This window comes from Engystomops pustulosus, chromosome 6 (assembly GCF_040894005.1).
Source record: "Engystomops pustulosus chromosome 6, aEngPut4.maternal, whole genome shotgun sequence".
Taxonomy (NCBI): Eukaryota; Metazoa; Chordata; class Amphibia; order Anura; family Leptodactylidae; genus Engystomops; species Engystomops pustulosus.
Genome location: NC_092416.1, coordinates 173279767 through 173305753, shown reverse-complemented (window position 1 = coordinate 173305753; position 25987 = coordinate 173279767). Strand labels below are relative to the sequence as shown.

General features: G+C 44.8%; 1 protein-coding gene across 2 annotated transcripts in view; it reads right to left on the bottom strand.

Moving 5' to 3' along the window:
- Window positions 1-25987, bottom strand: part of RPTOR (regulatory associated protein of MTOR complex 1) — a 171744-nt gene that overhangs the window by 59451 nt on the left and 86306 nt on the right. For both annotated transcript variants that reach the window (XM_072112476.1, XM_072112477.1), the window contains exon 4: window positions 11133-11291. In XM_072112476.1, coding sequence (XP_071968577.1) covers window positions 11133-11291 — 159 coding nt within the window. The remainder of the gene's footprint in view (window positions 1-11132; window positions 11292-25987) is intronic.

Sequence of the window (25987 nt, the reverse complement as noted above, 5' to 3'; positions counted from 1 at the left end):
CATTAGAGCTCATGGATTGATGCACCATTGTTTTTGGTTCTGTCTGGTGGTGTTCCAAAGTAAAACATGGAATCCAAAAAATGATCTGGAAGTTGGAACCCATGGGTCTTCAATGAAACTAGAGACTTGGGGAACTCAAAATGTTTGGGCTTTCTTACCCAAGACTTAAGAATCCTCATCTCACCTGACAGATGATATCCTAAGTCCCTCTTACTATACGCAAGACAAACTCAGGGCCCTCCCTTCTGCTTACTTTATCCACCTCACCACCGGGTCAGTCCTAGCTTTCCACAAGTTGGAGAGGGGAGTTGAACAAAAATCAAGGAACCAAGGATCCTGGTGGTGAATGTAGGAACTCAAGTTATTTGACTACTGATTCCTAATGTATGGTAAAATTAGCTATCCTGGCAGTGACTCTAAAAAATTTTGCTTGGTGGATGCTTAGCTGCTGTGAAGTCCCCCCTCTCCTCTCCATAGACATCTTTTGTAATGTTATATCTCAGGGAGCTTCCGCATATCTTGCTAGCAACATCAGATTTTGCAGAAATAGAATAATAAGTAGGGAGGAGGATTAAGATGAGAAAAGTTAGGCTACATTCACACTGCCGTTGCCCACCCGTACCGTAGCGGGTAACGGCAGTTCACGGGGAGAGGAGGAGGAGATGAGCGCAGCTCACCCCCGCCCCTCTCCATAGGAAGTAATGGCGCACGGCGCCGTATTACGGGTAAAGATAGGACATGTCCTATCTTTTTACCGGGGTACGGAGCGATACACACGTGCGGCACCGTACCGCTCCCGTAGGGCGCCGTGCGCCCATTGCCGTCTATGGGGGACGTATATCGGCCGTATATACGTCCCCCATACAGTAGTGTGAATGTAGCCTAAGTGGAGCAGAAGCATTTTTCTCTCATTTATCTATACGTTTCTTGCGTTCATTTGCACTTTCATGCTAAAAAGGAACCTGTCCATCAGGAATGTCATTTTTAGCTGGCGACCGGTTCCAATAACCTTAATCAGCATTGTTAATCATTTCAGTACTTAATAAAACTATATTTTACATTACCTGGCTCCCTGCCAGCAGTGTTTGGCGAGTCCTGGGGGGGAAGGGGCAACAGTCTATTTCACGTTGTATTCTTCCTCTAGTCCACACCATCCCTTCCCCTGCCTGCTCAATGAACATGCCAGGAAGAGAGGAGTGCCGGATGGAGGGAGGAGCCAACTCACTACACACTGCTGGCAGGGAGCCAGGTAATGTGAAATGAATTTTTGTAAGCAATGGCAGTATTCACAAGTGATAGGTTCGCTTAGTTTTTTGAAAAGTTACTGAACATATAATATCATCCAAAAAAACTGTTTTTGTTGTTTTGTGCTTCAGCAAAAACAAAAAAATCTGTCATGGTCGGTAATAGGCTAGCAATGAGCTCTGGACAGAGAAGTTACCTCCTCTGAATACTCACACTGAGCTTCCCACACAGTATAATATACACATTAGAATCAATGAAGGCAACAGCACAAAATATAAATATATAGACATGTTAATGTAGGCTACTTGCGGACTCCTGTCGCGTTATAGGACCACATCCCAGCTGTGCGTCATCGTCTGGATCAGACAGAGGCTAAATTATCTGGTGTGAAATACATAGAGTAACCCTGTGCGACCATAATAAAATCCAATACCGAGAAGCCACTGCAGACATCAGTACCATCATTAAAAAGTCACTGTCGTTTATTTGACTTTTACTTGGGTTTACAGGGAGGACCAGAAACCTAGTAACCTGTATCGCTATACGTTCCGATGAGTGATGCTTCTGCCTCACAGATCAGCGACACCATGTTCTGTGTGTAGTGAATGGGCTTAAAATGCATTACCAAAGACAACCACTACACCCTGCAGGGCGCTGTGCTTGGTGGATTGTTTAGAAGAGTTCGTGGTGGTCTCTTCGCACAAAGACGACAGGTGGGAGTGGGTCTTCCGTACCACCAATATTAATCATTATCTAAGATGCCAGGGGATGATTGGATCTTCTGTTCTCGTAGGATATAAACTCGCCAATAAATATTTGGCAGCATCGAATGCTCCTTGCCCCACTTCTGGGTCATCTCTTTGTATCTTGTAGGTTTAGCCACTTCTTGGCATTCCATTGCAGGATATCATAGAAAGGCCAAGTCTACAGCCATGGTCAAAGATCGACATTACAGCTATAAGGTGCCAGGTGAAAAGAACGGGTCTGCAATCTTGGTGTAGGCAAATCTACAGCCATGAAATGGAAATATAAAGCCTGCATTACCGGGATGCATTTCATGGCATCACCCTTGCCATTTCTTGGCTATAGTCGTGCCTATCCCAAAGCTGCACACTTGGCCATCTCTCAACATCGTGTTCTCCCACTTGTTCTGGCCATCTCAAGAACTTGCCCGTCTCATGACCAATTTTGGTCAACAGTTAGAGCAATACTGTCTCCCGATTCTTTGTAGTCATGAGATAATAATCTACAGCCAGTTTGTTTGGAAGAACCCCATCCTAATTTTTACAGGATTACAAGAGGTGAGTGGACCAGACATTTGACTAGCCAAAGTTTTCTGCTAGAGGGATCAATTTGCCAGACTGGCTATTCGGGTCCAGGTTGAACTGCCAAACGCAAATGTTTGGTGCTATTACTAACAAATGCTCGAGAATGAATGCAACAAAGGAGTATGGCTACCATATGATATCTCAAGACCAAAACGTAGATACTTTAAGTGTCTGTGTTCAGAATTAACCAAATCAACAGATCTTCTGTGAAGGCCGTTTTAGACAAGGGTAGAGGGCAATCGGGTAAATGAGAAAAACCAGGTTATGAAATTTCAGGTTGAGCATAAAATTAAGCAAAACTATGAAGACAGTAAGAAGGAAAGTCAGAAACATGTTGAGATTGCCTGGAAGCTACGTCAACCACAAGGGTTAACATCCATTTCTTGTAATAAACAAGAACATAATCTGATTACTTCTCTTGATGCCTCTTGCAGGCAGGGTGAGGATTAGTGTGCAATAACCAGTCCCTTAAGAGACCCTGTAGAAGCGTTTACTGTGACTTTCAAAGAGTAGAAGACGTTGTACGGCTCAGCCCTCGTGTCACCCGGGAAATCACAGAGGAGGAGAGAGAGAGGGAGAAGAGTGGGAGCGGTGATGAAGGAACCAAGCTGGAGAGAGCTGGATAAAGTGGGATTTACAGTCACCAGAAATGCAAACACTGGAACATACTCGCAGACAAATTGCTTCTTGTATTATATTAAGGAAGTGAGGGAAGGAGGAGGAGAAGAGTCGGCATCTGTAGAGCTCCCTGAAGTGAAAAACAATTTACATTAAATAAAACTAAATTATCCGAGGAGCTGCTTGGGAAACAAAGAGGAAGCTTCATGCAAACAGTTAGTGGCGGTCCCCGGTGCCGAGGTGGCATGGTGGGTAGACCGGGTGGCATGGTGGGTAGACCGGGTGGCATGGTGGGTAGACCGGGTGGCATGGTGGGTAGACCGGGTGGCATGGTGGGTAGACCGAGGCTTCCCGCACTGGAAGGGCATCTCCGACCCTTCACCGAGTCTACAAGCATCATCTGACCTTATTAGATGTAACAGACCACACAAGACTGAGCCAATGTGTGCCCACAGGACACTTTTGGATAATGGATAGCACACGACGGTACAGCAAGCGGCTAAAACCAAGTGTAATATGTACAGTATTCCGATGATTGACTGGAACGGAGAAGGTTCAAAATACGGCTCCAAACGAAAATATCTGAAGGTGCTCTCTCGATCAACACAATTAGGTTGGATAGACTTCAAGGTTTCAACATAATAATGACCTGGAGGGCATCCAAAAATCAACGACAATCCAGTAATGCAACCCAGGGAGTAGGGGCAAAGTTTTTTTTCTGGTTAGCATAGATCGTAAGTTTTTGTCACGGTGTTGTGTTACCGGGTTACCCATGGTTTGTCCCTTGATGGAAGGAACCATACACTGAGTAACCAAGTTTGGGTCCCTTGAGCCTTCCACATTTGTTCTTAATCTTAACAGAATGAAATAATCAAACAGAAACTATCAATAGCCAATGTTCAGTACTGTCCCTGGAGACGCGTCATACCTATGTGTAGGCCGTTAGTAGCAGCAGGACTGTGACAAATGGATGTACAGTATATTTTAGCATTGTAGCTTCTTAAGTTGTGTCCCCACCCCCATGGAACCGCTCCATGCAGAGAGACGAGAGCACAACAGTGTGAGGACACATACCCAGCGGTACTTGGAGAAGTCGTAAACCTGTACTATAAATTCAATCCTGCTGCTAACCACATCCAATAGATATGACTAAACAGCCGTCCAGGGCTTCAGCCTAACACAGTCAAAGCTGCTGTCACATACCCTTTAAGGAACGTCCTATCCAGTCCACCAGGAGTTATACATTTATATGCAAATAGCAATAATTGCTTGAGCTTCACCATATGGCTCCTTGTGCATTATTAAGTCAGCAAAACTAACATGTGCTACTGCAACCAAGTGCCTAGAAGAGACTCTGCGCCAAGCCCAATGTATGATCCTGCTGACTATCCAGACCCCACATGTAATCTTCTCAGGTTTGGTTGTAAAGTCTGTGAGAGCAACTCATTTCTAACGATTTTTGGAGAAGTCAGTCCTTAGAAGGTAGTTATCGCTATATCCAACAATCTATGTCCTGATCCGGTCACTTGGACATTAAAAGGTTAAAGTTACGCGGTACCCTGGCAGCCGATTAGACCGATGATTAAACGGAGGGATCGCGGCAGGTGTTCGGAGCACTTCTTAATGAAAGGCGCTGCCGCGGTTCGCTGCCTGGCTCCTGCTCACAGGTACAAGGTCTGCCAAAAACTCTGGCGGTACACCGGGCTAAGAATGCTCCATTATTAATGACTTAACAGATGCTACAGACGGATCCGCCGTCATCGGCAATCGCTCAACACTCCCCTTCTGCTTTCCTTTAAACATACGGGAGAGAAGCCATCTTGTTACCGAGGACGGCAGGGCCATATGCATCTAGAAGATAAACACTTAACCATTCGCAGCCGGTAGATCCGCTATGGTCTGCCTTGTCAGGAATTTTTTGGTTTTATCCGGAATATAAATCCAATCATCTTAAACTCATTGTAGAACACCCCCATTCCCATAACCGTAGTCTTACTGGGACTATTGGCCCAAGTAAAGATGATACACAGGTCACAACAATAGAAGCTGCTGGTCATCAATGGTGTCGGCGGCTCAACCCTAGAACTTCTGACTATAAACTAAATTCACATAAAATTTAAAAAGGAACCATTCACCAAATTTTTCACAAGTACAGCTAGTCACAGGTTCCCATAGAGCCCTATTAAGTAACCCTTCTTTTAGCTAAAAATTCTCTTACATCCCCTTAAAACTCATCCCCTTAATCCCCTCAACTTTGTTATCTTACCGGCTCAGCCAAGTGCAGCGCCTTCCCCTCATGTCCCAAACCTCTATCTCACCATTGAGGACTTCATGTCATGTGTTCAGGATGATGTCATTGAAGGTTCTTTACCAACTAACGCCTGCAAAATATATCACATGCGTGTATCTGATCACATGAACTCACAGGAGGCTTCTGTGATTTCATGTGATCAGATACACACACACGAGATACATTTTACAAATGATAGGGGGTAAAGGACCTTAGATTTCATCACCCTTGTCGCATGACATTTATTGCTGAATGGTGAGAAGGAGGAGGAGCCGTTGGTCTCGACCGAACAGGACACCTCCCTTCCGACTAACTGCTTGATCTGGCAGTATGCCAGGTAAGATAAAGTTGATTTGATGGGGGTGTGAGGTAAACAATTTTTTAGTTAAAAGAAGGATGGCATTTAGTTAAAAGGGCTCTATGGGAACCCGTCACTAGCAGTATTTGTGAACAATGTGGTGACAGGTTCCCTTTTTGTAAAACTCAGACAAACTCAAATCACTGAGCTCAGCATATCCAATCAGTTCATTGAAGTTTTAATCCCGAAAATCCCATAAGTGCACAGAGCGGGTTTCTCTGACCGAACTACATTGTGGGAAATGGGCTTAAACCGCATTCACACGACCGTATGGTAGGCGTATGTATGGACGCAAGCTTGCATCCGTACAAACGTCCACTATAGACGGCAACGGCCGCATGGAGCGATATGGTGCTACACATGTGCGGCACCGTACCGCTCTGTAACTGGGAAAAACATAGGACACGTTCCATCTTTCCCTGTGTACAGGGCCCGTAAGCCGTGCTATTTCTATGGATCCATCACGCCGGACGTATGCCCGCCATGCATCGCGCCAGAAATATGCCTGACTTCACCATGCCAAATAGTCTCCTAAACTGTAAAGTGGGCGTCTGTGGTCTGGAGCCTATCACAGCAGAGTTAGAAAATGGAAGACTGTTAAGACACGGGAACAAGATTTGCCATGTCTATGGGACCTCTGGAGGATGCAGGTTTGAGGAGTCCGTGAAGATGCGTGGCCAACTTCATTGGGGGTTCACAACTTCAAAAACTACAAGAGAGGGGGCCAAATTAATGCGCAGCCACCATACCTCAAAGTCATTGGAGTACAAACTCCCCATAAACTGGACTGCCAGTGATGAGTAAGACTGCATAGAGCTCCCCCTAGTGGTGCACTCTATCAGCAGGATATTTTGGACCATGGCCTCCCCCTTGTCTTCTGGGTGTAGATCAGCCGAGGTCGCTTTATGCTGTTCCCTTAATCTCAGGAACGCTGCAGCTGCTAAAGTGTTTAGCTTTATATATACTAATACAACAGCGAGGACACCAGGAACAATGGTTGTCTGGGAAATAAAAAGCTTATGTGAAAACACAACTAACACAGTGTAGACATCCCGAGACGTGCTAACGGATACACTGGATTTCGGTAATCTAAGGTCACTCTTCTTCCCTCTTGACCCAGCTCCGGTGTCTACAGGCTCTCTAGATTCAGAAGACACAGAGCCTAATAGTGAAGGAGTGTCCTAATCTCATTCACACTCAACACCTTCTAATTTATTGGGTGCAAAGTCTTGCAATGGTGGAAATGTGGTCAGAAACTCCCTAAAGCTCAACTGAGGAGTCATATTTTACTGTCCCTCATGCATGTATGTATGTATGTATGTATGGCCAGATACAGATTCATTAATCCCACATGATCCTGCACATAAAAATCATTAAGCGGAGTCTCCATTGCTTATAGCACCCAACAGGCCTCACAGGAGAACGAGCTTCTAGGGACAAGTCACTACATTTTTCTGCACGCTTTTACAAGAACTAAATTTTTCTCAATACTATTGGTTGAGACCTAGCTGCTGTGACTCACTGCACCCCCTCTCCACAGACCTTTATGTAATGATCCTTCTCTGATGGTGGAAGGAGACCTAGCTGCTGTGACTCACTGCACCCCCTCCCCTCTCCACAGACCTTTATGTAATGATCCTTCTCTGATGGTGGAAGGAGACCTAGCTGCTGCGACTCACTGCACCCCCTCCCCTCTCCACAGACCTTTATGTAATGATCTTTCTCTGATGGGGGAAGGAGACCTAGCTGCTGTGACTCCCCCTCCTCTCTAAATAGACTTCAATGTCATTTGACAGTGTAAGCTTCTGTCCCTTTTGTTGGATAAGCAGCATTTGGCAAATATTTCAGTGAAACTCATTTTATCTTTCAAAGAGAATAATTAGAGTCAAAGTGAAAAGAGGCATTTAACTCTAATGTATTGTAATATTTCTTACATTTACTAGAACTAAATCTACCAGCAAAATCCATCCTGATAAACCAGGGACATTACTCATAGATCCAGGCACCGGGACTGTGGTAATCTTCTTATATTTCTTATCCATGGCCTCCTTCCTTCTAAGATCACCTTTTAACATTATGCTAATGAGCCTGAAGGGCTCTGGAGGCATTACCAGAGCCTCTCTGTACTGTAACTTCACAGGCTGTTACACTGTTTCCCATTCCACTGTGTGAGAGTACAACAGGCAGAGGGAGGGGAAAGTGCTGAGGGAGCAGAGAGGCAGTGTAACAGCCTGTGAAGCTATAGTAAGGATGAAGCCCGTCTTACTCATTAGCATAGTTTTAAAAGTTGATTTTAGAAGGGAGGAGGCCATGGATAACAAATATACCACAGATTACCACAGTCCCGGTGAATGGATCTAGGAGTAATGTCCCTGGTTTATCAGGATGGATTTTGTTAGTAGATTTCCTTGAAGGTGGTTGTCACATTACAACGATCTTGATCCACATACTCAGAGGCCCTTCCTCGGCGTAACAACAGGGGTTAGGGTAGAGTCAGATCTAAGGGCATGGAAAAAGAGAAGTTACCCGTTTTGGTGCCCCCCTTAAAAAAACAAAACCAAAAAAAAAGACCCAAATGTATCAGACGAAGCATTAACCGGTTAATATGCATAGGAGGCGTGTACTGATCAATTACAATGGTGGGCGTGGCTTCAAAAAACGAGACTAAATCTGGAGTGGGGTTTTTTGGGGGGGGATTTTCATCTCAACGTCCAATTTTTCATTAGAAAAAATTAAAATTGCCCAGCGTCTTCAGAAATTCTTGTCCGTGCCTCATTCGTAGCATTTTGATAGGGGAAGTAAGAAAACCAAAAAAAAAATAAATACAGTAACTCCAGATGAATTTTCACAGTGACATCTTGTTCCAGACGTTTCAGCCCTGCACAGTGTCGGGACGCAGTGTTTTGCCGCCCAAGGCACAAGTGTCACGCTGGGTCCCGGCTCCTTGTGTGACGACACCATGCGGTGTGAAAACCCTTCCATCCCACATTCTGTTTGTTCTGATCGACACATCCGAATCTCGCATGACATGAAAAAACGCAAAAAGACGCATTCGGCAAACGCCTGGGCTGTCAAACACCTCTCTGGAGTCGCTTTCATCTCCTGACGGGTTTTTAGACCTGGAGAAAGTTTTCCTGGTCTGTGAATTGACTTCCATCAGAATAAGTCCAGGTTTTTGTTTTATTCCTTTTTTTTTTAATTGTTTACCTTGAGGAAACGTCACTTAAAAAGATTGTCAGTGAGTAGACAGTATTGAACATGTGGTGAGTAATCGTACCTTTATATGTGCTATTAGTAGCAGCAGGACTGTGACATAGGGATTTGTGTTCCAGGATTGTAGCTTCACCAATTGCACGGGGGCTTATCCTTACACTGCTGTGCTCTCTGCAGACAGTGTTCAGTATTGTCTCTGAAGAGATGTGTAATCATGTGTGTGTGCAGTAGCAGGACTGTGAAATATGGATTTATATTCCAGGATTGTAGCTTCACCAAGTTAACTGGGGCTTATCTTTACACTGCTGTGGTCTGTGCAGACAGTGTCAGGTATTGTCCCTGAAGAGATGTGTAATCATATGTGTGTGCAGTAGCAGGACTGTGATATAAGGATTTATATTCCAGGATTGTAGCTTCAGCGAGTACACTGGGGGTTATCCTTACACTGCTGTGCTCTGTGCACTCCGCAGATAGTGTTAGGTATTGTCCATGGAGAGATGTGTAATCAGAATTTAATGTATGCTGTTAGTAGCAGCAGGACTGTTATAAATGGATTTATAGACCAGGAATTTAGCTTTGCCAAGTTTACTGGGAGCGTATCCTCACACTGCTGTGCTTAGACAGTATTGAGCGTGGGTGACACATGGGGTGTTCAATATTGTCCTTGGAGAGAAGTGTAATCAGACTTTAATGTATGCTGTTAGTAGCAGCAGGACTGTGACATGGATTCCATGGATATTCCAGGAATGTAGCTTCGCCAAGTGCACTGGGCGTGTTCTTACACTGCTGTGCTTCTAGGTCTCTGCAGCCAGTGTTAAGTATTCTCCCTGGATAAATGTATAATCATACCTTTGTGCAGCAGCAGGACTGTGAAATAAGGATTTATATACAATTGTAGCTTCACCGAGTGCACTGGGGCCTGTACTTACACTGCTGTGCTCTGTGCACTCTGCAGACAGGCAGGTATTGTCCCTGGAGAGATTTGTAATCATACCATTATGAGTGCTATCAGTGGCGTAACTAGGAATGAGTGGGCCCCATAGCAAATTTTTGTCTGGGGCCCCCTGCAGCCATAGGTCCTTAGTGTTACATGGGTTTCCACTATCTTTTTCTATAATGGAGGAGAATAACAGAGACCGGCAGTGGATGAAGCTCTGCAGAAGGTCTCCTTATACCCTGTTTACTGTATTAATAGATGTAATAATAATGCTGCAGAACCCCCCGATACATGCACCACCCGCTGCAGAACCCCCGATACATGCACCACCCGCTGCAGAACCCCCGATACATGCACCACCCGCTGCCGAACCCCCTGATACATGCGCCACCCGCTGCAGAACCCCCCGATACATGCGCCACCCGCTGCAGAACCCCCCGATACATGCGCCACCCGCTGCAGAACCCCCCGATACATGCGCCACCCGCTGCAGAACCCCCGATACATGCGCCACCCGCTGCCGAACCATCTGATACATGCGCCACCCGCTGCAGAACCCCCCGATACATGCGCCACCCGCTGCAGAACCCCCCGATACATGCGCCACCCGCTGCAGAACCCCCCGATACATGCGCCACCCGCTGCAGAACCCCCCGATACATGCGCCACCCGCTGCAGAACCCCCGATACATGCACCACCCGCTGCAGAACCATCGATACATGCACCACCCGCTGCCGAACCATCTGATACATGCACCACCCGCTGCAGAACCCCCCAATACACGAGCCAACTGCCGACGGAACCCCCCAACACACGAGCCAGCTGCTGCAGAACCTTCCTATTTACACTTAAGCTGTTGCAGAACATTATAAAACACAAATCAGACAGAATAATGTCACCTAAAGGGGCTGTTACCGCTTAGTCTGAACGTGCACCACATTTATTACTGACTGCACCACATTTATCACTGATTGTATCACAACAGCTGCTGCAGAACCTCACATTAATGTAGAAATGCAGTGGGTGGTGGGGGAAGGTATGAGGGGATGATGCAGAGGGGTCTGTAAGTGGGGTGTCCTTAAGTAGGGGACCGCCTGTATTTTTTAGAAGTCATCCAGACACAGTCCTTGACATTTACCAACCTTATTGAAAACCCAGATCTCTCCGTTGACTGTGGGGCGCGGCACTCCGTGGCCATTGTAGTGGAACAGCACCCGCTCTTCCTTGGCATTCCTTCTCAAGGAGGTGCAGAGCTTCTTCACCTCATCCACGGTGGGGTCCAGACTCTGCTTGTACCGGGCCTGAGATAAAAAGAAATAAATATAATACTTTTATTTACCAAAAAATTCCTAAAAAGTCCTCCCTTAATCACTTGAGACAATACCATTTATTCCTCTAAATTGGCCCCATCCACCTACTTTTTTTTTTTTTAATCATTTTTAAAAAATATTCACAGGATGACCAGGATGTTATTTGTGGTACAAAGGTTTTTCACCATCACTATAAAAACACTCAATGGATGTAAAGGAAACGTCATGTGACGGAGACTGGAGGGACTCTGGGGGTTGTCACCAGAGCCCCTCCAGTCTCCGTCACATCACGTTAATGCACACCCCCAGCTGTCCTTAACACCCTTAGGCATATTAGCATATCTTTAAAGCAGGTTTTTTTTTTTAATTTTACAAAAACAAGTCCGAAAATCCGATTTATATTAGTTGACTCTGTTGGTAGTTTCCTGTTGCTAGTAGCAGCAGGGCTGTGAAAAAAAAGGTTTTAATTTTTTTTATGGGCCAAGTATTTACAGTAAAGGTTGGTAAATTAGCTCACCTCAACCTCATGTCCAGAAAAGCACAGACCTCCCCTCTATTCGGGTGAAGCAATCACTGAAAAATATTCCACGGGTCTAGCTGCACTGTAGACAATTGTTTCCTTATTGATACATTGTTGCAAAATCCGTAGGTAAAAATCGATAGATATCCTGGAGATCATGCGATATATCCTGGAGATCATGCGATATATCCTGGAGATCATGCGATATATCCTGGAGATCATGCGATATATCCTGGAGATCATGCGATATATCCTGGAGATCATGCGATATATCCTGGAGATCATGCGATATATCCTGGAGATCATGCGATATATCCTGGAGATCATGCGATATATCCTGGAGATCATGCGATATATCCTGGAGATCATGCGATATATCCTGGAGATCATGCGATATATCCCGGAGGTCATGTGATATATCCCGGAGGTCATGTGATATATCCCGGAGATCATGTGATATATCCCGGAGATCATGTGATATATCCCGGAGATCATGTGATATATCCCGGAGATCATGTGATATATCCCGGAGATCATGTGATATATCCTGGAGATCATGCGATATATCCTGGAGATCATGCGATATATCCTGGAGATCATGCGATATATCCTGGAGATCATGCGATATATCCTGGAGATCATGCGATATATCCTGGAGATCATGCGATATATCCTGGAGATCATGCGATATATCCTGAAGATCATGCGATATATCCTGGAGATCATGCGATATATCCTGGAGATCATGCGATATATCCTGGAGATCATGCGATATATCCTGGAGATCATGCGATATATCCTGGAGATCATGCGATATATCCTGGAGATCATGCGATATATCCTGAAGATCATGCGATATATCCTGGAGATCATGTGATATATCCTGGAGATCATGCGATATATCCTGGAGATCATGTGATGTATCCCGGAGATCATGCGATATATCCTGGAGATCATGTGATATATCCTGAAGATCATGTGAAATACATATTTATATATCACAGGATCTCCCCCCCCCCCCCCCCATCATACCGGAAATCCATTGTGATGTACGTCGCGGAGGGTGGGAGTGTTTTCCTTATACATGTATTTGTGTTTGCACGTCAGGACTAAGAACGAGTTTGTTGCTTGAAATGCGTCGGCTTGAATTGTCACTACGGATTTTGCAACAATGTATCGATAACAAAATAACGGTGTACGGTTCATCTAGACCCACGGAATATTTTCTACCATATATACAAACCTGTGACGGCTTCCCATACTCTATATCAATGTTAAAAATATCATTGAGTTTATCTTTTCATCACCTACGACGCGCTGCCGTTCCAAAGCATTTTTCAGGAAGCATTTCAGCGCTTACGTGATAATACGACCTTGTAATGGAATTAATTACAACCGCGTTACGTGTTTGCTGTAAGAGGAGCCAAGGCCCTTGTACCAGTGTAAACACGGAAAGCGTAACCGCTGCTCTTTTTTCCTTATGTCGCTTGCGAAGATTTGCTAAATGAAAGCAGCGCGTGTAGAAGGCACAGCCAGGCTGCGAGGGGGCACCGGCGGAAGATCCGGGCAAATTGGCCGAGATAAAATGTTATTGAGCAGCCGAATTACCATAATATAGAGAACTCGCAGAGAAACTAACGCGCCGCTTACAGCCCTCATTTACAGCTTACGTGCAAAGATGAAATGTATTATCCCTCCGGCTCAGACTCATTACACGAGACGCTCTTTACAAATTATAAAGAAGAGAAGAAAACCCTGAGCAGAAGCCGAGGAGCCGAGCACAAAAGACGGAAGAGAAGGATAAATGAAACGCACGGAGAAGAGATGGAAGGAGCTCTAATAATATTGATCACATCGCCAGTGCGGCTTCTTCCACACAGATGTATGTTTGTCGTATTGTACCGTTTTCATATGGCTGGTATTGACTATATGGTCATTCTGTGGAATGGCCGTATTTCCCGTCGCGAAGCCTGAACGACCACATCTCAAAAGGGACCGATTACGGCGCAGCCGCTCAGCTTCCTATGGAGAGGGGAGGGGTGAGGAGCACTCACCATCCCTTCATCTCCACCCTGCCGAGTTCAAGCTGCCTAAGGGACATACGGCCTGCGCCAATGCTGATCATCCAGATTTCTGACTGTCCAGACTTCCTTGGCCGATGCATTTTATAGTATAAGGAACAGGTTTTCGTTACTTCAGTAACCGCAGGATACTCTTACCCTAAAATTGTATAGCAGTACATTGTAGATATACGGATTTTAACAGGCTCCCAACTGTCCTTGCACCAATCTGCGGCCTCTGATGACATCAATGGCAGACACCCGGAATGGCAGACACCCGGAATGGCAGACACCCGGAATGGCAGACACCCGGAATGGCAGACACCCGGAATGGCAGACACCCGGAATGGCAGACACCCGGAATGGCAGACACCCGGAATGGCAGACACCCGGAATGGCAGACACCCGGAATGGCAGACACCCGGAATGGCAGACACCCGGAATGGCAGACACCCGGAATGGCAGACACCCGGAATGGCAGACACCCGGAATGGCAGACACCCGTTGCGTAGGGCACAGTCTAGGGCACAGTCTAGGGCACAGTCTAGGGCACAGTCTAGGGCACAGTCTAGGGCACAGTCTAGGGCACAGTCTAGGGCACAGTCTAGGGCACAGTCTAGGGCACAGTCTAGGGCACAGTCTAGGGCACAGTCTATGGGCCCTCTCCATACAGCCCTTCAGGATTGGCCAAAGTTATATTTACATTGGCTGTTCCAGAACTGGCTAAGTGCAATATTAGCGGGTCCTGACCTACTGCATTTCCAACACATAGCCGAGATAGAGGATGGGAACGTCTTTCGTGGCCAAAATGGGAAACAAAATCACAGGGAAGAGTTAGGACACTTCTGGCCATCTATAGGCAAAGCAGGTCCTACCCTTAAAATGAAATCTACCATCCAAATCCATCCTGATAAACCAGGGACACTTACTCATCGATCCAGGCGCCATAACTGTGGTAATCTTCTTATATGTGTTATCCATGGCCTCCTTTCTTCTAAAATCAAGTTTTACATTTATGCTAATGAGCCAGGCATTAGTGGAGCCCCACCGTGCTGTAGATTCACGGGCCGTAATGCTGTGCAGAAGCACTTTCCACCACCAGCACCTCCCCCTCTTTGATGTAATCTCACACAGTGGGAAGGGGGAAGTGCTCCTGCACAGTGTAACAACCCATGTAGCTACCTGTTGAGAGCTGTGCATGTGCCATTTGGAAGCTAGTGATTGGTTTTCTCATCAGAGCAGCATAAATTGAGCCCCCACTCCGGTGATCTAATGAGGTTGTGGCTACCAAGTGGGGAAGACAACAAATATATATATATGCCACAGACAAAAATTTTTTTTGGTTTAAGTAACAATTGGATTTTAAAACTTTTGGGTTGTCATAAGAACCAGGATTATTAATAAATCTTAGTTGTATACACCTTTGATAACTCTTAAAGCTCATAATTTTAGCCTGGGACTACAGTACAGTAAGTTACAAACATCCAGAGGCCCGTTTGTAACTAGGGGTCATTTGTAAGTCGGGTGTTCTTAAGTTGGGGACCGCCTGTATATGGAAAATTCTGTCTTCTCAGAGTGCTGGTGAAGAGCTGCACGTCTTTTACATAATAATACAAAAAAAAAATCACTATTTATGTTTCTCCAATTAACCCTACTAATTAGTGGAACCGTGTAAGAATCATCATTAATTCATTCCACAGATGCTCATATCGAAATGAGATATTCCTCTTCATGGAGATGGTGCGGCTTTGGATGGGATTGCTGCGGAGAAATATTTCATCAGACTGAGATGACTCTTCACAAGAGGAAAATACATAAAAAGTATGTGTCATATTCAAGTTAAGGATCTCAACTTTCAAAGGGCATCAGGATTGTGGCTCTATGAGCTACATAACCAGAGATACAGGTAGAAAATCTAAACTGCAGATAAAAAATCCATTTACGCCCATAGATTATCTCCAATTACTGATTAGTGAATGACCTGGCTGCTGCGACTTCGAGAGTCGATCTGATGAGACACCTCAGTGCGCTTATGTGCATCTTACTAGCAAGATGAAATTAATGTACAACTGTAAAGAATAACAACTTTTGCCTTACTCTGTACTAATCAAAAATAAATTCTCTAAAATTACTACAATTAGCAATCTGCAAATCTTAGTAGCTGGCAGAGGTTTTTTCCTTGCCGCCAAGGTCAATCTCCATTTGCCACGCTTTCCGGTTGCAATGGGAAACCGTATAGAACAACTAGAGACGACAGGAGGCTTGCTGAGAGGGGCGGTAGGACCTGTAATGATGTCACGAGCATGTGACTCATCACATGCTTCAGGTCGGCCAACTACAAACAAGCTGTCCTGCATCATTTCAAAGTCCTTAGTGTCCTGGCAAGAGACCTTCAGTGACATCACAAGCATGTGACTCATCACATGCTTCAGATCGGCCAATTACACACATGCTGTCCTGTTCTGGCCTCATTGCACTGAGCAAGTTCCCACCCACATCAGAAATAGCCGAATCTGAGTCTATTGGTAAATAAACCCGATATATCTCAGGCTAGGAAGAAGCCAGCAGCATGATACAGGTATCGATGGAATTGTTATCCAAGGCTCTCTCCAGGTGCGCCAACACTAATTTTTGTCAGTAACTTTACAGTTACGCTTTAAGCAAAGGTTTAAAGAAAATCAAATCCATCATGATAAACCAGGGACACTTACTCACAGATCCAAGCACCGTGACTGCGGTAATCTTCTTACATTTCCTATCCATCCCTCTAAAATCAACTTTAAAAATTATACTAATGCGCCTGAAGCCATACTACACATTAGTCAGTTGTACTAATGATTTATGTAAAATTTTGTCTGCAAAAAAGGCTCTTGGTAAACAAAGTCCACTTTTATTGAGTGATGCAGAACATCAGCGCCAAATAGTAATCATGGGTGGTCGTGGATAGCTGGTTCCGGAGCAGGATAGCCCACTTTAAAAATTATCGATCCACGTAGAACTTTCTACTTTCAAGTTTTGGAGAAACCCTCGACTGCAGAACCAATGACCACTTCACTGTCCCCTTGTCTCTCTCCTTGTGACACGCTGAAGGAGTCTTTTTGGTTCGTGGAACTTTCAGTGGCACTTTTTTTTGATGCGTGATGAGCGTTTACACGGCGCTGGTTCGTGCTTTTTATTGAAACGTAGAAAAAACCTGTTTAACCCAATACAGGCCACAGAAATGAGCAGCTCATTTTGGCTAAGCAGTAAACATAAATTTAGTGAAGCAGGACATAGAAGGTAAAAGAAAACGCCAGAACTCCTGGTCAAGAGGTGGAGGCCGAATCGGCCATTGTGTCCCTACCACCAGCCACCGTGAACGTGTCTTGAATGAAACAGCAGTAACTTCAGTCTCTAAACAATGGCTCACAGAACAAGTACTTGACCTATATAGGCTGCAGAAAAACTACGTCTCGGCGCACAAGGTTGCGGCCACCTTCTCCTTATATTTCTTCACAATGGAGCCAAGAACGTCACATCCAGAACACTGACTCACTGAATGATGACTCTTTCTGGAAAGGACTTTAAGCCCCGGACTTAATAGGTGCTAACTAACACTTATCGGGCTGTGGAAATTGTCATCTTGGAAGGTTCCACTTTTCGTTCTGAAGATCCAGCTCATCTCCACTCGCAGTGTAAAGATCTGTATCCGAGCACCAAATCTGTACACAAATTATGTGTTTCTGACAAAGTTGGTGTTTGCCGACGAACATTCGAGGGCTATCCAACCCCCGTGCAATCTCCGACCATGTGATATTTCAAGGACAGAATACAATGCAGGGCTCCAAACATCATAGTAATGTACAATGCAAGGATTCCCTGCCTTACAGCTTAACAATGCCAAACTAATAATGTTTGCAGTTTGGATGTCCAGAGGTTTTCTGGTGGCTCCTCCCACCGTATTTCCAGCATTGCAGTGTGTTTTAGCTCTTAAAAGGGGGTATTACCACAGGGACTTTTTTTTATTTAAGATTATTAAATATACAAGGATAACAAAATAACACATTCCCCTGGTGTACACAATTTGGGTTGCCCCGAGGTCCAACCGAAAATCTTCTGCCTATGGTTTTTTACTCTACGACTTACTCAACAAGCTACAGATAAGATAAGGTCTTTATCCAGGAGGAGGCACTCTGTGTGTATTATAGCTCAGATGTAGCAGAGCTGTGAGTGTCATTGTGTGTTATACGCATCTCATGGATCTCATCATCTCTCACCTCTGATCTGTCTTCTCTCTTTTTCTATGTGTCAGATCCTAGTAGAATATCCAGAAGCTAAATAAAAGTGTAGATAAACCTGGACCCTGATAATCTAAGCACATTGTTAGGACACAGCATCTCATAGCACTAGATGGATCATGAAGTGTCTGCTTAGAGAGTCCCTACACACTCGGGAATTTTACAATGACCATCATAAACCTTGAGAAAGTAAAGGGTTAAAATATGCTTAATTATGTAAATATCACCATTTGATTCCAATTTGAAATTTTTCCTCTAGCTCCAAAGATTCTCGAGCAATAATTTAGGAAATTATGATCTGGAGTTGGTGGAGGTGGTGAGAGGTTCTCCTTAACCACTTGAGTAGACGTTCCCAATCATTTCTATGTGTGATGTGGCTTCCACAAATATAAGTTACTCCCATTTTTCAGTTTGAGTCAAATTCCACATCTTGGTCAGGAGTTCGTCCATGAATTTTGTGTTCATGAGAGTCTACATCTTCACTAGAGTTCCAGACTACTATGACAGCTTCAAGGGTACGATCGGGCCATACGCAGATCCCTCTTGCACACATTCGGCACGTCCACAGTAAAATGTGCATTTATTAGCGAGTGGCGAAGAACAAAGTGAGTAAAACAATCAATAAGAAAAACCCAGCAGGGACACGATGCCGAGAATGTTTGTTAAGGTCAACAAGCTTCTGCTGCCAACGAAATGTAAATCTAGGTCTTGAAAATGTGCAGAGCTTTCCTTCTGTCTTCGGGGAGTAGCGGACAACTTGCTGACGTGTGACCATCTTCAGAAGCGGTGAAGCCTCGGAAAGCACCTGAGATGGCAATTCTTGTATTGGTAAAACTTTCTGGTCAATCACACGGCCTCGTCCTGATAACAAAGTAACTGCTTAGAGCATCAGATCTTGGACGTCCCACAGCTCTTGGTTATCCCGGTCTTGAAACAAACCGACTACATCATCAAGAAAATGGATTTCTCCTTAGAAGAACCCTACTTAAGGATTAAAGTCCTTACGTTTATATTTATGGGCTGACCGGCGGGGAGCTTGACAGCTACATACGGACCAAGGCCGAAATAATACAAACGTAAAGCGTTGGTGTTGGTTCTATCCATTAACAGGACGTGAAGCATTATGGAAACTTCTAGCCAAACTAAAAATTTCTCCAAAAGTGAGAGAACCTTTTGTAACCAGTTCTTTGGAGGTTGGAGGCAAGGAGTCAATGGCTTGGATCTTTAGGTGCCACTTCTAAGAGGGCAGCCCAAGTCTAATCACTTGTATAGGGATGACCATCCATACTAGATGTTGCCACCGTGTGCTGTCAATGTCCTGAATGTTCTCCACATATGACCCATCTGTAGCCAGTCGTTTTGCCCCATTATAAGTAAAGGGTAGAGAGCTGGTCGTTGTATAGGCCTATATTACATAGGACTTACGTAGCCGTTTTAACTTCTTGTAGAGACCACAAGCTGGAAGAGTGAGTCTTCCGAGACGACAATGCTTCGCTGACCACTGTCAGTGATGGGTCAATAGCGGAGACCGGAGACTAGTGGATATAGTGGTAACATCTCGATGTTACCACTGTGTGCTGTTAGTCAATGTCCTGAATGTTCTCCACTATTGACCCATCTGTAGCCAGTCGTTATGTATGACTTACGTAGGGGTTTTAATTTCTTGTAGAGACCACAAGCTGGAAGAGTGAGTCTTACGAGACCGACAATGCTTCAATGACCACGGAGTATGCAAAGCACCTCCCAGAAAGTCAGTCATCTCTATACCTATTGAAGGGGACTAACCTAAACCAATGTCCAACATGACCTAAACCAACATGATGGAGGAAAGAGGAAGTGACTAGAGAAGGTAAAGGGATCCGGAGGAGATACTCTGCATATCATAGGGGGAACTGCCCGGCATATAAGACTTCCTAATCCAACTAGCAATCTTTTTTTTTAAGTCGAGTCATTTTAGTTATCCGGGTACCTAAGGGGGGAAAAAGCAACATCTGGACTGCGACGGCCGTGGTCCTGACGAGTGAAGACGTGCGCTCCCAGCCTCCATTATAACGCAATGAGCGATGGGACTCGCGGTTGACACGGGAGAACGAACTGTATTTCGGTAAAGGATACGGATCAGTTTGTATGGATTAGGCAAGGGTTAGACTAAGAGTAGATGCCTATGGTAGCGATTGTGGTGGGGCGCGGTGCAATACATGGACTTTTGGGTTTATTGTTTTTTTTAGTAATTGATTATTGCCTACATGGGCAAGTGCCGGGGCTCAGAGCTGTTGGGGAGGGGGCAAATACGGCTGTACATAAGGAATCCATGGGGTAGAGAGGGGCTGTATCTAATCAATCCACAGGTTGGGAGGGATTATTTCAGTTTAGGTTTTATTTTTCAATGCGGCCATGTGAGTCCACTACAAAGGGGCCCACTGAGGCTCTGTCGCCCAGGGGCCTACTGAAACCTGGAGTTATTCCCGATTGTCTATAAGCCAATATTCACTTCCGTGTCGCCACATTGCGGTGCCATAAAATCTCTGTAGCCAATCACTTACTGGTAATGCAAGACACGTGACCACCGTGGTATAATGTATGATCGCTGCAGGATCACAGAGGGAGATGAAGATGGGGTGGGAGACGGCGAAGAGCAGAGAATTTTTTAGTTTACACATTTCCTGCAATTCTTCAAATTTCTCTATGGCTCCATGTCTGGAATCACGGATGAGATGAGCGATATATAAACCTGTGTGGTCCTGACTCACTGGAACATGATATTTTATGTATCTGCACAGAACAACAAAGTCAACGAGTTCAAGAGGTCCGCGATTGCTTTTTATAAACCAAGAAAACAGGACTAGATAGACAATGGAGCCACGTACACTGATAGTATGTACCTATACAAGTTATATCCATGCACAAAGACCCAAGTACGTAGGTGAAGGTTACAAGTGCCGCAGCCATGGGGGCGAGGTACGACGTATTGCCCAGGCACGCGGTGGATGAGAGGTTCATACATTACGAAGAGCCACCACATCTAGAGGACTAACCCATCTCATACTGATTATAGCCAAAATCCAAAAACTCAGTAGAATAGAAATAACCACAAAACAGCATAAAATTCTACATCAGTCAACAACGAATTGGGGAGATTCTTTACAATACTTGACGTAAGGTTTTTATCGGCACATGGTCTACCAAAGTAATGAGTATTTTTGCCCCAGGGAGGGGCTACTTTAGCTGCCACCCCCGGTCACCAACGACAACTAGACAACATTGGTAAAACAACCAAAAAAAACAAAAAATGATTGTCGCTCTTTAAAATCTAGGAGAAGTAACCACTCACAAAGGCTTTGCAGCACTAATGGGGATTTAAATGGTAAAGTACATCGTGATCCCATCGTACAGGACGCCTGCGCCTGTACTACTATTACTCTAGTAATACTGCACCTATAGATACACAGCATTGGAAAATGCTGAGCACAGCGCTGGAGTATCTCTGGGATTCTCATTCATGGTGAATGGGCCTGACTAGATCTCCATGGAGATATATTGCAGACACAATGTCACTGAGAATGTGGCCCCTTTAAGGTGATTTCCATTACACGATAAGCAGTAGGCTGCCATCGACAAGAAGGAAATCAATCGAATATTCCGAGGTTCATGCCGGATCGATAGAACTTCAAATATCACACATATTTGTTTGTTTTTTTTGGCTAAAAGTTCTTTGAAAAACTATTGATCACGCACAGATCAAAGCGTACGAAAATATAGATCCTCAAATGCCTGCAAAAAAAATTATACCAGATCTAATTATTTCACAATCAAATGTTTCGACCACAAAAAGAACAAAAAAAATCAATTCCATCAAAGACTTCAAATGGAAAACAGAATAATAAAAAAAACCCATAATCTATGCTAATATAAAATAATCGGAAATATGATCCCGGCTCCCGGGGATTTGTAGAAAGCGGCTGAGCAGATAAACACGCTTCATTTGTTAATCCCGAAAAAACAGCGCCCCCCAAGCTATTAGGTTGCTTGTGGTACTGCAGCACAAACTGATTTGCATTATTATGGCGCGCCACCTTCTCTGTGGACAAGTAAAATTCCGGATCAATGAAGAGGCGGAAAGGTTCTTCTCAAATCGGGAATACAGGATTCGGAAAGCAGAGCCGGTCAGCAGGTGTCACCATACAGACAGTGTTAGGTGTTGTCCCTGGAGAGGTGAGTGCAGGCAGTCCCCGGGTTCTGTAGGTTTGTTCTTAAGCTGAATTTGTATGCAAGTCGGAACTGTATATTTTATCATTCTAACCCCAGCCAAATTTTTGGATTTTAAAAAATGTTTGGTTGTCATAAGAACCAGGATTAATAATAAATCTTCATTGCGGACATCTCTGATAACTGTTATAGATGCTTTTTGTAGCCCAAGGCTAAAGTACAGCAAATTAGCAACAAGCAGAGGTCCGTTTGTAACTAGGGGCCGTCTGTAAGTCGGGTGTTCTTAAGTAGGGGACCGCCGGTAATCATACCTTAGTGTATGTTGTTAGTAGCAGCAAAACTCTGACAAATGGTTTTAGATTTCACCATTGTAGATTCTGTCCTCACACTGCTGTGCTCTCTCCTCTCTGCAGTCAGTCACTATACGGTCCGGACGATGTGTTTTGTAGCAGGAGTGTTGGAAGTTCAGAGCAATAACTAGGAGCAAAGGAAAGGGGCTGGGGAGCAGTTCAAATGCACAGAGCACAGCAGTGTGAGGATACAACTCCAGTGCACCTGAAGAAGCTGGAAACTTGCTATATGAATCACTCTCAGTCCTACTGCTACAAACAGAGAAAGATACGATCACACAAATCTCCAGGGCCAACACTTAGCTCTGCTGACATTCGGCAGCCGGAGATGAGGATCGGCCTTTCCCTTCTCTGTACTCAGTATGGGGATAGTGGGGGTCATTGTATCAGACAGCTCTGGTTATAAGGGACACACTAAGGGCTATCCCCCTCTCTGGAGAATGCACTAACTTCAAATGACATATTGTAATACCTTAATTCTCCTGTGGGGGCAGTGTTGGGAAAGCGAAATCTATTCTTCAACATATTAGATTTGATCACCAAGGATCGCAGCTAGTTTTGCATGTTTTTCAAAGGAAAAAAAAAACTAGTTGTTTTCACGCAACTTTTTTATTTTGTTTTTAATCATACGCCAACTAAGTGATAACCTCCAACCCCAAAGCAACCTTTATAAGAGATCTGGATCAATAGCAAGATTCATTAGTAAAAATTCAGCGTTTTCTGGAAAAATTTTACAATCCTATTTTGTATGCAGCAGGCGAGGCCGCCCTATGACAGAAATCGCATTAACCCTTTAGGGCCCCATCACCTAAAGTCTACAAGGGCACGAGTCAAAAGAGCGCAATAAAAATGGATTCCGCGACGCCTACAACATATGTGAAATATCATCAATATACATTCCGGGTAATGAGTCTCATTAATGTAGGTCAGAGCCGGGTCTGAGCCGTCAGGTGAAGAGTGATTCAGCCCGATGCAAAATCTGGTATAAAATCAAAAATATTCATAAGGGGTGAAGGAGGCAAACGTCTAGCGAGCGATGGGTCAGGTATTAATGCAATCTCTCACGCCTACAGATGATGCACAAGAGTAATCTCTGCTGATTCGGGATTTATCAGGCAAGAAAAGATGTGATGAACGAGCCTCGGGAAATCCCACCCCGTGCCAGGCCGGCGGAGACCTCATTAAGAATGCCAATCAGTACCGGGCTTGTATGGATCATAGCCGTGCCGGAGCAAGACGAGCTCAAGACGGAGGAAAGCCTTAGACTTGGGTGGACCGGCTACATTTACTGAAATCCTTGTAAAAAGTTTGGACGGTGTGTCACAACCATAAATATTTGGACCAAGACCAAATTTTTGGGTTCTGTATCACAATGAATTTTGAACAAAACAATTCAGATGCCGTTGAAGGTCAAACTTTCAGCTTTCATTTCAGGGGTTGAACTGCGTAAAGTCTTGATCTCATGGACGTCGCTGCGTTTCCTCCTTTGGCCAAGTATCTTGAGGTTTGTGGCCTTTCTGTCTGAAGTTTAGGCTTCAACAAGTGCAATGCACCTCAAAATCGGGTTGAGGTAGACCCTCTGTATTCTAGTAACTAAAAGGTGAGGATCTGAAATGGCGGACCTCTTGCCATAACTTAAAATGAGTAAGGTTTTACATGGGATCAAGTTGCCCATTTAGCTTTTTACAGTCTTTGGCGGTCAAAGCTTGAAGGCTTCATCAACCTTCTTCCATCATCTTCTAACCACCCATCTCTTCTCCTTGCTCTTGAGCCCACGATCATCATCTTCTGCTGCTGTGTTTCTAGTCCGGCAGATCTGATATAAACTATGTATAACCTCTATGGGGGGACAAGCCCAATCTAATCCATGATGAGGCGTCACCACCGAGATCTCCACGCACAAGAAGAACATCTGTAACAAGTATGGATGGGCGAGCGTCACAAGGTGATGATAGGGGGCTGAGCGGTCTGTGATACTGTACTTAGCATGAGGCAGGACATTGATGGAGAGTAGAGAGACTTGGCACCGGCTCCGCACACCTTGCCTCTTCCATCTTTCTGTCTCGCTTCAGTAGACGCTACGTTGCGGAACAAGGCTGCAAAAACAAACACTGGAAAAGCGCTTGCTGTGCAATCCGGTCCGGCGCGCTAATCACCGGTGTCTGTGCCTAATTACAGCACCCCCTCTTCTTCCTCCATTTCTCATAACACGTCCAAATTAATTTTCGATGTGGCCGAGCTATAAGACAAGTGTGTCCACAACAACAGGTTTTAAAACATTTCGCATGATCAGTAAATCAAGGTCTCTGCATCTCATCGGGAACCAGAGGAAGCGGAATCGCCAACAATCCAGTTTTGCGATCATTGAAGGCAAATTCCGGACACCACCGATTCCGATTACAGTGATGTAGTCACAAGGTGAATAGCAAAGAGGTTTTATGTAAGATGAAGTAGAAATTTTAAACTCTGGACAATGTGGATGGAGCTTACGCCCTTAATCATGGTCACCCCTTACCGAGCTATTTGCTATAGAAGGCTGGCCAAATACATTAAATGAAAGTGGCTCAAACCACTTAACATCTATGGAGCCATCCGGATTCTGAGCATGCAGTAACGCAGGGTCATAGGAGCACTCGCTAAACCTCAGTTCCTTTCAGTGTTATGGGTCTAGCGGGACATCTTTAAAGTCATCTACAAGAGTGAATAGAGGTGACGGGGCACTTCAGGCAATTCATGACCCCATTTTATGATGGGGTGGACCGTGAGTGGTCCGTGTCTGCAGTCGCGTCATCTAGCTGTCCCCTTACTGTACTCCTAAGGGCCCTCTTGTCGTCTGCTCCTGGTCACTAGGTCCAGGTACATTGCAAAGTGCATGTACATCGATAAAGCAGGCTTTAAAGGGTTCTCCCAGCAGGTATTTTGGGAGCACTGTGGAAGAGGACTGCACCTACCTGTACATTAAAAGAGGGGAGAGACAGGCACTATACAGGAACCTCATCTCTTGACCAAAGAGAGAAAGGGTTAAAAGTAGGAGACCCTCTCATGAATGCCTCCTCAGCCAATTTCTCAGAATGGACAGTGTGTAATGCCTTATTCCACCAGTGGGGGGCACTTAAAGGAAGTCAAACACTTCCAGGGTAGTTTTCCTGAGGGTTTCAGCAGGGGAATAACAAACAAAAAACGGTCACCATATAGTGGAAATCCCTTAGCCAACTTTTGTAATACTGCCCCCTATGGACAAATATAAGCAAATGCCCAGAAACCCGATTTCTCA